The following is a 13510-nucleotide window of genomic DNA, read 5'->3' on the forward strand; positions in this document are numbered from 1 at the left end:
AGACAATGACTACATATGAACTATTAAACTAAACAAACGATTAAAAATAAGGTGATTTTTCATTGTAATTAGTCACCTTTAATGATTACACAGCAACATTAACAAAAATTATTAAGCAAACAATTCAGCCTGAGCTTTACATAAAACGGATTGTGTTTCCCTTAGACTAATATTTTACTGCTACAGTTACCTGTATTTTCTGCAAGCTTGCTGAAGCTTCATTGATATTTTGAGGCACGTCAAAGCATTTGGCTGTGGTGACTTTTGCATTGACCAGCCACTGCTGGAAGTCCCTGAAAGCCGTCCGAAATCTTTGCTGCAAGATCTGCTCTTTGCTCTGACATCCTTTTGAAGCTTGCAGGCAGAGGCTGGGTTTATCACATCAGAGAAGCAAGAGAGAGGAAGGAAGGGAGGAAAAGGATGACTCTGTTAGGTGACAGTGCTATTACTTGGTTCTCTGAAATACAATGGTAAGGTTAAGTTAACCTGGATTCCTCCTACTCATTTTAAGCACTTAACTGAGGCACCAGGAAATCCATTAGAATCTTTCAGTTCCATTAAAGTGAAGCATATAAATTGGGATGTAACCGCCACAGATATGACAGGTGGAAGCACTTTCAGAGAATGACTCAGAACACCTAAGCATGAACAGTTTTCCAAGCCACAGGCTGCGGAACTACAGCGATTACAATTCTAACTTCTGTGGCTTAGTTAAATTTGAAATGTCAGGAAGGATCAATCAAAGCTGTAAAACCCCTGCAAGAAACAACGGAATCTTGAGTCTGAAATGCAGGTGTCACACTCCAAGAAAACAAGCTAGAGTGACCTGAGAGAAAGCAAGAAAGCAACCAAATGCTAGCTCCCCTATTTCAAAGAACCAGCTAGTCAAAGAAGAGTAAACTGAAGGACAAAGTTAAGAAAAAGACCTTAAATAGCTGGTATAGCTTGTTCTTCCTTCAGACAAATAAATAAGCTGTACTGCTACCTCACAGTTTCTTACAGAGATTCCTCCTGTAACAGGTCAGGTGTGGATATACATTAATTTCAGCTGAGTTTAGTGACATAGCCTGGCTTTTAGAAAAAAACCCAACAATGAAATTGCTACTTTTTACAACCTGTATTAACGAAAAAAAATCAAAATAATGATTCTAATAACTGTATACCTCTGTTTCTAATTCTAAAATTCCAATTAATGGCTCCCTAAAAGACAGCTCATGTCCCCTCCCACACACATGGAATTTATTATCTATAAACAAGAGGAATGTGTACCTGTTATACTCCTTAATCAACCCTGAAACTTTTGAAGAATAAGAACTCAAATCTCTGGAAAATCTACAAAGATCATTTAACTGAGTTTTGAGCTCATCTGTCATATGTTCAGACTTTACCAGAGCATCCAATGTTTCCTGTTAAAACAAAACAAATGAAACAATTACAACAATATTAAACCAAATTAAAACAAGGTTGGTGAGTAAATGAAAAACTTAATCTTTTGAATCTAAATTTATGAGAATTTCAGTTCAACTTCATTTATGATATATGCAAATTCACTTTCAAGAGTATTTTAGCAGTCAAACCTACAGAAGCTTATTTGAAATTATGAGCTTCTAAAAACCAAATTTCTGGAAGGCTGTCCTGGGTTCAGCAGTAGCAGTCAGTTTTTCTCCTTCTTAGTAGCTGTTGCAGCACTGTGTTTTTAACTTTCGGCCTGGGAACAGAGCTGATAACACCGATGTTTGGTCTGACCAAGGACTTTGTGAGTCTCATGCTCTGCCAGGGAGGAGGGGAAGCCGGGAGGAAGCAGGGACAGGACACCTGACCCAAACTAGCCAAAGAGGTATTCCATACCACAGCACGTCATGCCCGGGATGTAACTGGGAGTTACCCGGAAGGGCACTCTCTGCTCGGTTGGGCTTGTTTCGGCGGGTGGTATCGTATTCTCTTCTCTTGTTATTTCTCTTATCATTATTATTAATGGTGGTAGCAGTAGTGATTTGTGTTATACCTTAGTTACTGGACTGTTTTTATCTCAGTCCGTGGGAGTTATATTCTTTCGATTCTCCTCCCCATCCCTTCGGGAGGTGGAGGGGGGGGAGCAGAAACTGCGTGGCTGACTTGCTGACTGGCTTAAACCACGACAAAGCCTCAACTTTCTTAGCTCAAAATATTCTCAAAGAAAAGTTTAAAACATACATTTCATTTTAATAAATGAGCTATGGTATTGTCAGTTAGCTGTACAGATATAAAAGTACATACAATTAGGGAACAGCAAACAATACGTGTTTATATATATATCATGTTTATATATATATAATTAGCCAGTTGGCTTGAGTTTAGCATGTTCAATAAAAACTGTTTTAAGCCGTATAGTAAAAAAAAATAATTTATGCACAAAATATTTAACAGCCTTAACTCTTTCACAGAGGGCTTCATAATGTAAAAATACAGCTGCTTACAATCTCATGAGAGTAAGTGGGTTACTGCCTGTCACTGCTGCACTGGAAAGACTCTTGCTTTGCAGACAGCTAAGCCAGCAAAACCAAAATGCTTTTGTTGGCTTAACTTACATCACTGGAAGAGGTGTGATAACCACTCCAACAAAAACAGTCCTTGTTGACGTCCACAGCATCTCCACTGCAGAATCCTGCCAGCTACTCGAGCATAATGAGCAGCGCAGACTTGGCTCTTTATCTCACTAGAAACTAAATTCTTCAGGCATTCCTCTGAAACTCCCAGGGAGAGGAGACAATCCTCTAGCTAGTTACATTCACCATGGCAGAGGTTCTTCAGTGCAGGCAGGCCAGAGCATTTGGTAAGTACTGATTAGCTTGTCTAAATCTAAGTGTCATTCTGGAAGAAATATAAACTTAAGAAATGGATCATATGAAAGTGAAGACAGATTTTACAGGGACATGTAAGTGGAACAAGAAGTCCCCAAATCATGATTCTGAAAATATATAAAAAAATACACATAGTAAACAGTTTGCAATAATCTATCCACACAAAACTGAATGTTTGGGAAAGGTACAAATGATGTACAAGAAAATACACGCAGAAAGTTTTCAAAATACCACAATCTACACTGCAGACATAAAAATGCTCACTGAGTAGATTTTTCACTGTAAAGTATCAACTAACTGCAATAAAAAGATATCCCTTTATGTTAATCAAAAGTAAAAGGACATATTACAAGGGTGTAGCAAGGCAATTAACAGACTTAGCAAGAACAGCAAATGTACAAATGCCAGAGATTCAGCTGATGTGCCTGTTGCCCTCAAGCAATTTTGTACTTGTTTCATATCTCTTTTTCTGAACAGTGAAATTAATATTTTAAGATTTATATAGTGGATTTCAGAGCAAGAGAGGGAAAAAAAAAAAAAAAAAAAAAAAAAAAGAGAAAGAAAGAGATACAGAGATACTGCCTCTCAAACTGCCAGGAAGAAAAACCAGAACAATCCATTTAGAGAAAAAACAAAACTACAAACATGCACTGGCTATGAATCACAGCTTGATTATATTAACAGTATTGAACTCTGTTTGCATTTATACATCCCAGGGAAGCCCTATAAAATTAAGCCTACAGACTTTTCAGATGTATTATGTGTACAAACTTTCATGTGTTCTTGTGAGTATGAAGAAATACTCTGCTACAGCAGATTTTCAGGTCTCCTCTGATTTACGTCATTTGTGCTTGTTTTATGGACTTTATCTGCTTAAAGTCATTCATACACCAGAAATCAGTTCAACCATAAAATATACTTCAAAGAGTCTCATTGCCAGTTTGTTTCAATACCATATAAAGGAGCATTTGAATTAAATAATTATGTAACAGCAATGAAACTTGGGGAAAATGTAAACCAACTACTTTTTGTTTATCTTACTTTATGTTACACTACACACAAGATCCTTTTTAAAAGCATTATGAATAAAAACACAATGGCTGTTACTTAAACATAAAATGCCACAAACTGCATAGGGCAGGAATCACCATAATGAAATACTAACAGCTTTTATTTTTTGTTGCTGTTTTTGGTAAAGAAAACATGTTCTAAGGGTAACACAGGGTTAGAATTGCCTGTTTTCAATTATTTTTTTCCAGTTCCAAATAGCCTACCTCAATAACTTCTAAAAGGTTATTCTGATGATGTACAGCCTTAGGCATAACCTATTAAAAAACAGGAACATTAACTTCCAAAACAGGGTGCATTTAACTGTTACATTTTTCCATACAGAAACACTGATAGCACTGTTTCAGCCACTTGGGATTTCATTTTGAATCTGACAATTACCAAAATAATTTGCTTAATTCCAACTGCAAGATCTGTTGCTTTTATGTTGCACAAACCTAAAGGAATGGAGCTTGAGTACAACAGAACAGCAGAATGAGCTTGCTAATTCTGAGAATTAGGAGATTCATTTTTAATTCATGGCCTTGGCTCACATGGCAACAGAACCACTGTGAGACAATGGAAATGGAAAGCTGCAGTGCTATTTTATGTTCACAATAGGACCTATCCCTGGGGTCCAGAAATGGCAGGATTACTGTCACATTTCCTCTAACTATAAATAAAATTACATATTAGGGCCGTGCATTGTGAGTCTTGAGATTCCTCTACATTTTCCTCATTAGCTAAAGTTTATAACTGTCTAATCTAAATAAAGTGTTGTTACAGTATATACACAGTATATATACAATTAATAAAAACAATATCCTTCTCCATTTATAAAATGAAAAATGTCTGGTAGTTGTTCATGTATGGTGATGACAATTCCATGTCTTCCTTTCCTTTGTAAAAACATATAAACATGGAAGACTTTGCATATCTGTACCATCATTTGCTCCAACGTAATGTCAGCTTTGTTACTCCTGCAGACATGTACTGACACTCAAGCAGGTTCCATAAATCTGTGCCAGATTTGAAAGGGGAAGCCATAGAAATAACTTGGCAAAGGCACTGGAGGAGGAAGTTTATAATCTCAGTTCAAAGAGAAGGTGTTCTGGGTTGTGGTTTTTTTAAAAGTATCTTCCACCAAGGGGTCAGAAAGCAGGCATCACAGGCCTCCCTTTACTTGAACTGCTTAATTTCAACACTACTCTGAAAGGGAAATATACTGTATCTCTTCTCAACACCTGTGCTTCACAGTAGTTGAGATACATACAAACACGTATCTTGATTGTTGTGAAAATATGTATCTATATTTATATACAGTGTGTGTGTGTTTGTGATACATACACGTGATTTTTTTGTTGTTGTTGCTGGAAGACAAATAGCAGCAGAAACCACCTCTATTTCTCTAATTCCACTGCAAAGTAATCAGCAAGTGTACTGGTTTCTGGTATAACTCCTTTAAATACTGGACAAGATCTCAACATGCATGACACAAGGATATTTCAGGAAATACAGAACATGAGCTCAACACACTCCTGACAAATTATAAGTAAGAAATGGTTCCGGCTGCTACTTGGGTTTTAAGAAATGCTTCCCATGTCCCTGTTCAAGTGCTTCTCAAGTTTAAAACACTGAACAACTTGGAAGAGAAGCTCCCAACTGGCGTGCTGTAGCTCTTTCCCGTTCTCAGAGACAAGCCCTGTTTTTCCCAGCTGAGATCCAGGCAGTATTTGCTAAGCCTTGTACAGCAGGAGCCAAGGCGAGAAATGTCTTCTGGAAACACTGCTTGTTGCGATGACAGTTACAGAAAAAGTTTGGAAAGCTGGGATTTCATAGAAATATTTTTCACAAATGCAAGTTACTATTTCCTCTGTGACAGTCCCCACTGGCAGAAGCTGTCTGCCCCCAGTAGCCGCGCACTTACAACCGAACAGCAGCTAGGAAAAGAGATGTGGCCTTACTTTCTCCTTGCGCCAGCTTTCCACGACCTCGCCGTCGGTGTGCGCGCTGTCGAGGAGGGCCAGGCTCCGGGACCAAGCGGTCAACAGCCCGCCAAGCCGCTCCGCGGCCTCCTCCAGCCGCGCGGCCTGCGCCGCGAACTCCCGCTCGGACAGGGTCCTCTGGCTCAGCACGTCCCGCAGGCTGCGCTGGCTCCGCAGGGCGCTCTCCTCCCACTGCTCCCAGTCCGACCGCAGGGCCTGCATCTCGGCCGCCAGCAGCTGGCACCCGCCGGCCGTCGTGCCGCGCTTCGCGCCGGGGGACAGCGTCTCCACTCGGCCCAGGCGGCCCGCGCCGCTCTGCCGGGACTCTACCAGCTCCTGCAGGGAAACATCGCCATGGTTACCCTCCGAGCTGCCACCGCCTCCGCCGCGGCGGGGAGGGCCGTGGCGTCCCGCCCGCACCGAGCAGCGCCCGCACAGGGCGGGAGCAGCGGTCCCCGGGGAGCCGTCAGGCTTCGAAGGACTGCCGGAGGACGGATGCAAAGAAAACTCAGGCGACAGAAAGAGTGTGCGGGCTGTACAGTGGGTAAACAGCTCTCCTGAAACTTTTGTAAGCTGAAGTTTAGGGGAGAAAGAACAAACTTCGTTGAAAATTCTGTTTAGGTTAAGATCCACAAGTAGTTAAGTGCTGTAATCTGTACAACAGCAGCACGAGTATGTAGCTGCTCATAGTGTTAAAAGCACAACTGTGCTGCTCAGAAAAAAAGCCATTTACAGCCGTGATCTGTGATGTGCCAGAATTGGTTGCACATGTCTCTTCCCCCCCCCCCCCCCTTTTTTTTTTCCTCTCTCCAGAAGTAAATTCTTTCTCCAGTGTCCTATTTCAATCTCACACATGCTACAAGGGAATCCGGAGAGTTTTTAGTTTAAGAGGCTGGAGAGTATAAATATCATCCCAAACAACACATGGCCAGACTAATGGTATTCATTCTTTTGTTAGTCTTATGAGCTAGAAACTACTGTCTCCTTCCTTTCCCGTTTTATATGTGGGGAGTTTGAGCAAAAAGGAGACTGAAAACTATCTGAGAGTGTACAACAAATCTCCCATTTGATCTTGGGTATCCTGAATCTTCCTCTAGAAGCCTGTTCGCTGGCCCACTCCTACATGTTTAGGAGCAGAGTAAAATGTTGACAGCATGAGTATCTGAAAGTAAACATCAGGCATGAGCAAAACATTCAGTCTGCTTTAACACTGCATGCAGAAATACGTGACTTAGGCACTCAAATATCTCAGAATAGATGCTGGAGTAAGGAAAGCACACATAAGGGAGGCAACACATTTCTGCTGTGTTTGGAGAGAACAATCCTTGCACTGCTTTATGCATCTTCATTTCATGCAACTCCGGAAAGGTTGTTTCTGACTGATTCAGGCAACGCTGCTCATGGAGACAGCATCCTCAGCAATGAGGACAGAGCAGTATTCATTAATCAGCTAAGCCACATTCTTCTGTGATGCCACTGGGCTTCTGACCTTGCAAATTGTTTCCATGTGTGTTGTGCCTAATTCAGGTCTGATTGTACTTTTACTCAATCAGTTTAATATAGGAAGGGAAGCAAAAATAATCATAGCTCAGAAAGCTTGCTTTCAGTTCACTGAAATGTAATCATCATCGTTAAAAAAATCATCATAGGATCACAGAATGGTTTGGGTTGGAAGGGACCTCAAAGATCATCTAGTTCCACTCCCCCTGCCATGGGCAAGGACGCCTTCCACTAGACCAGGTTGCTCAAAGCCACATCCAACATGGCCTTTAACACTTCCAGGGATGGGGCATTTCCTATTTCAAATACACAAAGAGTAAGATCCCACAACTTACTGTCTCTAGCCTATTCTAGAGCATAGAGTCTGAACTGCAGATGAAATCATGAAAGGTAACTTATCTTACATTGATTTTAGCCAGCTTTTTCTGTATAGTTGATGTATCTCCAGATGCATCTGACCAGCGATGCAGCTCTTCCTTTGCAGACTGGAGCCAGTCTGTGAATTCATGCACAGCATCAAGGTATAGCAAATGATCCTTCACGATATCTTCCACTTTCCTCATTTTCTCCTATCATTCAGATGAAAAAAAAAAACAAACCAAAACCCCCCCAAAAAAACCCAAACCAAACCAAAACAAAACAAAAAAAAAACAATGTTAATAAATTGCTTAAATACTGTTCTGGCTTTAAGTAGGATTGGTTCAAGCACAGGCATGTTCTGCTGGAGAAAAGATGAAGCAGTCTTCTGGAAATATATGCAAAAATGCACTTTAACATGTCCTTTTACAACGTATGCATTGTCTGATAGATATCAAAGCTTCAGCTGTGACAACTCTTTCTCAATACATCCTTGAGAGGCTTTTGCAGGTCACCCATGAGTTCTCTCAGGGAGCTGTGTGCTACCAGAAACAACTCTTATTTAGGAGTTTCAAGTCTCTACAAATGCGAAACAGAGTCACAGATATGTTTCATACGAAGACCACAAAGGAGGACTTCTGCTGTTCAAAAGTGCAAAAGGTTCTTATGGTGCAGAGTCCATTCTAATCACCAGATCAGAAGATCCTCTGCTGAAGAGGATGCTTCCCCTGACACAGGCATACAGCGGCTTCCATTCTTAACTTTTTAATGTAAGCTTAAATCAGGGCGAGTTTATCCTAACTATGAAAAGGTGAAATAGCATACTGGTCCAGCATTGCCTTTGGTCTGGCTGAACGTATTTCTTGCTATATTCTTGTGAGCTAACGCTCACAAATGTTTATCAAAACTAACCAAAATGAACTGAGCTAATCAAATAGGTTTCTACTCCTATATGAATACTCTAGATCTAAGCGTCCTTAAACCAGTTTTGAACTAAACCACTTAGGAATTACACTCCAGTTATTTTTAACTTCGAATAACTCAACATTTAACTAATGCTTTTATAAATTAAGTTAGACTAATAAGCCTTGCTGTTCTCTCTGAAAATAATCATCATAATTTCTCAGAATGTCTCAGACCAACTAGACAATGGATGGCTACTAGCTAAACAAAGATGACCTAAAGTTAATCCTCAGAGTTTTTACATCTTAACCCATTTTATGGAACAACAGAGTAAGAAAATGTCCACATGCACTGGACTCTAAACAAAATAGATGGTCCTCTAGGGAAACAAAAGAGCCCCAGGAAGGGCAACATGCACCTCTTCTTTATGTTGCTTGCACCAAAATATAGCACCAGTAGAAGGGGAGAGTGGAGGCAAAGTGCAGCTGTAGTTGGTCTCTTCTGGTGGGAATGGCTTCTACCAGCTGCAGTCAGCTCTGTTCTCTCCCAGGGGAAAGACTGCAAAGCTTGCTTTCTTGCTTAAGAAATTAAATTTATCGATGCGTATTGATTTTATGAGAATGCTGCCATGCTCACAATACTCTTTTCACACAAGTTTAAAAGCACTGTATTGAGTGAGTCAGTAATCTTTACATTGCTCCAGGTTTAACTCTGCTGAAGAAAATGGAGTTACACAAGGATGAAACTGTGCTCATTCTCTAGAATTTATATTCATAGCTTACTATTTCCAGTAAAAAAAAAAAAAAAAAGAAAAGCAAAAGTTCACCATTAAAAGAAAAGAGTGTTTGAATAGATGGTAATTAAAGAATTCATATGCCCTAGGTTTAACATTTTTCCCAACAGGTAATTTTTTAGATATTCCACTAATTTTTACTTTGGTCCTTTTTTTTATATATACTATGGATTAACTACCTACAGGCCATCAGCACTATTCTCAGTACATGGGAACCTGAAGCACACTTCCAAGAAATTAGTGTCTACTTCAGTCTCAGTTAACCTTTTATCATGGAGCCTTTCCCAGATGCAAACTTTCCCATTAGCTGAAAAGGTGGTGATTGTAACTTGGAGCTCTTGTTCACTGTCATGATCTGGTTAGCAGAAGATCTCAGTGACCTCATGTATCTTTTCCTTAGAAACCAGAGTACCTGTGTAGCATGTGCGGTGCTTAGTGGCTTGAAGTATCACAAAGTATGGGCACATATCTGACAGTAGGATTTATCTTTCTGACAATATGTTTTCTGCTCAGGGAAGCATTTCCCTTTCATTCTTCCCTTTCTAGGTACAAAAAAAAAGTGCTAGGAATGAATGAAAAATAAGTAGATGAAAATAAATCTGGAAAGATGTCAGAAATACTGTTGTATATAAGCAACTAGGAATAAAATATATGGCCTTCACTTTTCAAAAATCAGAACCATACCAATTTCAATTCCAAATACATTTTTTTGCATTCCAATGCAATTCCAATTGTAATAAACTGTTTCCAACTTTTTGTTAGACTGAGCTAGAATAAAATGAAAGATTATTCAAACACAGTCAATCCTTTAGTTACTAAAACATTATGAAAATAAAAACTTTAGCTATATATATAGATGTCTAAACATTTTACTTACTTGAAATTAAGATTTTTGCCTTTATCTTACCTTGGCTACCGTTGTGATGTCATTAAACTGTGTTTTTAGTTCTTCTTGAGCTGTTTCTCCAAAAGACTCATCCTCTGTTTTTTCATACAGTTCCACAGCCTTTTCAATGAGTTGCTGTAAATCACTAGAGTGATTCTCTATCTCAGAAACAATAGCCTGGAAGTGGTCCAGCTGAGCAAACTTCTCCTTCAGACCAGTCTGTGGTTCTAAAGGCTGTTCCACTTTGTGATCCAATTTCTCTAACCACTGCTCCAGCTGGTTTTTCCTTTCCAGATATTCATTCCACTGGCTAATGACAGAATCTAGGCAGCTTACATTAAAAGAAACATATACAGTACAGGTAAGAACTTCTGATTAGTCTGGGAAAAAAAAAAAAAGACCCTGCTTATAGCATAATGTTATACTGTCTCTTGCCATGTATAATATGTTTAGAAAATGCTTTTTCTTCCAGCTTGCTTTAGTTTTCTATGTCAGTTTACATCCAAGTTAGTAAGGAATGTAATTCTCATTCCACTGGACTTAACGATAGACATGAGTTTGCGAGGATCTTATTCAAAACATAATGGTCTAACATAATCTAAAGACAAGAGGAAATCATCTTAATATGCAAGAAAGATTATTTGGCGTAGATATTAGGATTTTTCTTCTTTTTATTAAAAAAAACCATACTGAAAGGCATAATTGAGAAAACTTCCTAGAGTTTTGTCAGGAAGAGGTAGATAAATATCTGTCACATGTTCTTGGTCCTGCCAAGTACATGTTCAATAACTCAGAAACGCCTTTCTAGGTTTTTCTCTGTATGAATTTCTAGGATTTCTATTTTAAAATTACCATCAAGTACCATCCATATGAAATTTGATTAATCTTATAGGATCATCTGTTTTATAGAAGTATGTGTTTTTTCAGGCAATTTTGATTCTCTCTGATAAAGCAAATTTCCCCTCACATACTAGTAATGAATGAATGGACTCCTATGTGCTATAAGGTAACACTCTTTGTAAGCAGGGTTTGACCTGCGTTTTCCAGGGAGTTTTACCTCTGCCAGTTCACTGAGGTGCTGATGATATCATTCCATACACCCTTCAGCGTCTGTAGCTCAGTTTGTATCACCTTTTGTCCTTCCTCACTGCTGCTTTTAAGTGCTTGTTCTCCTTTGCCAATGGCCATGTTCAGCTTAACTTCACCATCACCTTTGAGTAAGAGGATCTCCTGTGAGTCAAAATAAGTCAAAATATCAAATTTAAGTGAGAAGTGAAAGCTGTTATTCTTTCAAAGGTGGACACTACCTTCTGTGAGCTTATTTATCCTTGACAGCCATACCCAGTATGAATTCCTATGCACCTTTTCCTTTAAGTTCCTGTCCCTTGCTATGTGCAAGTGATCCAGCAGTTTTTCTCACAGATATACAGGCTTTTCACTGCATTGGTCATCCTAAGAGATTGTTCACATTGCAGTATTTAAGGAGTAGGACAAGCACTGCACAGAAAGACAGTCCCACATAGCTAGAACAAATTTCAAGAAAGCCCATGGAGGGATGTCCGACACTGATGACCTTCCTATTAGGATGTTTATCTCACCTGTTCTTGAAGACCACCTGTGGCAGATATATTACAGCCTCCCTGTGTCAATTATTCTAAGGCTTCCCCTCCATGAGGAAGCATTTTTGTATCTGAATACAAATCTTCATAGTTCACTATTCTTTATTAATGTAATACCTGGCATTTGCCTGTATTAAACTTCATCCTGTTTTTCATACTGCACCTCCCAATTTGTCAAAATCACTTTAAATTCTGATCCTCTCCTTCATAACTGTAGTAAGAATAAAATACAAAAACGTTTCTCTTCCACTAATGTGGCCCACAGCCAATATTAAACTCAATGAGTAATCTCTAGTTGTATCCTTCTTTACCTGAATTTGTGTCAGCCGTCTCTCTAGTGTGTCTTTGCTACCAAGAGTGCTCTCTGATGATGCCAGTTTATCTTGAATCTCTTTCAACCATAACCACATACTCTGCAATGCCTCCTCTAGAGTGAGATGCTCTTGGAGTGCAAGCTGACATGTTTGTAGCTTCTTCTTGACAGTTTTGACCATGTTTTGATAATTAGTGAGATGCTGAGAAGCCAGGCGCACTTCCCTCCCTGCACCATGGCCTTCTTCATTTAAAGTCTGTGCCATTTGGGACAGCTTATCAAAAGATTCCCTGAAAGAAAATAATGACACTGAAAATCATTTTCAGAAAGCATATGATATTGCTATAGCAACTATGAGAAGTTATGAGTGTTGCTGACACAATCACCTATGAGTTCATAGTTAATAGACAAATCAGCTGGGAGAGACTGAAAGGAAATATAAACAGTGTGTGTTGATTAATATCTTTACTTGTGTACAGTGTAATTTCTTGCAGATTTTGGCACTCAGAATGGTCACACTGAAAGCTTTGTGTTGCACATTTAAATTAAAAGCTAACTTAATTTTCTTTTTGGCTGTCAGACTTTCCAATTCTATATGAACTGCTACATTTTTGTATGTGCCAAAGCTTCTGAGAACTCCACAGTCTTTTGTCAGGTAGGAAGGCATAACAGAAAGATCAGGACATTTGTCCTGGTTTAGACACTGACTCTGGGGTTTAGTACAAGGTAATCAGTAAAAGGGATTAAAATTCTGGGTTTATACAGCCTCGGTTAATTTCCATCTACTGAATCACCCTTCCTGATACCCTGTGATTACAGGGAATTTTCATCAGACCAAAATGTCTTGTTTCAGTCTCCATGGGATAGGTAGTGACTGGGTGTTTCCTTTTAGCATGTTGTGTGGCTGGAACAACTGACTGCTATTTATGTTCTGTCTTCACCAACCTAATAATAAAAAAAAGAATTTGAAAACCACTGTGCACTAAAAAAGGCAATTACTTCATCATCTGTTGGCCAAGTCTCAGTTCTAGAAAGATTTCACAGCCAATGTGGATGCTATTTGAGCTCTTTTATAAAGTTAGCTATATGTGAAAGGGATTTGTGCTAACCTGGTTGATTCTGAGTGTTGCAGGTCAGAAAGAAAATTTTAAAACTGATATAATGATAAGTGCCATTGTTACGACTGATTTTACAATCAATATTGTTAAGATTTTTTTATTATTATGTTTTTCAGTTTTCATTTATTCATGCATTAAGATAAGTTTTT

At 39.1% G+C, this 13510-nt stretch overlaps 1 protein-coding gene across 5 annotated transcripts in view; it reads right to left on the minus strand.

The window, feature by feature from the left end:
* The window catches only part of SYNE1 (spectrin repeat containing nuclear envelope protein 1), a gene marked incomplete at its 5' end in the record, with an annotated part of 295244 nt that overhangs the window by 154232 nt on the left and 127502 nt on the right, over positions 1–13510 (minus strand). For all 5 annotated transcript variants that reach the window (XM_080616381.1, XM_080616380.1, XM_080616378.1 and 2 more), the window contains 7 exons: positions 191–368; positions 1270–1406; positions 5852–6208; positions 7777–7941; positions 10333–10642; positions 11369–11541; positions 12242–12533. In XM_080616381.1, coding sequence (XP_080472507.1) covers positions 191–368; positions 1270–1406; positions 5852–6208; positions 7777–7941; positions 10333–10642; positions 11369–11541; positions 12242–12533 — 1612 coding nt within the window. The remainder of the gene's footprint in view (positions 1–190; positions 369–1269; positions 1407–5851; positions 6209–7776; positions 7942–10332; positions 10643–11368; positions 11542–12241; positions 12534–13510) is intronic.

This window comes from Psittacula echo, assembly GCF_963264785.1.
Source record: "Psittacula echo genome assembly, chromosome: 4".
NCBI classification, from domain to species: domain Eukaryota; kingdom Metazoa; phylum Chordata; class Aves; order Psittaciformes; family Psittacidae; genus Psittacula; species Psittacula echo.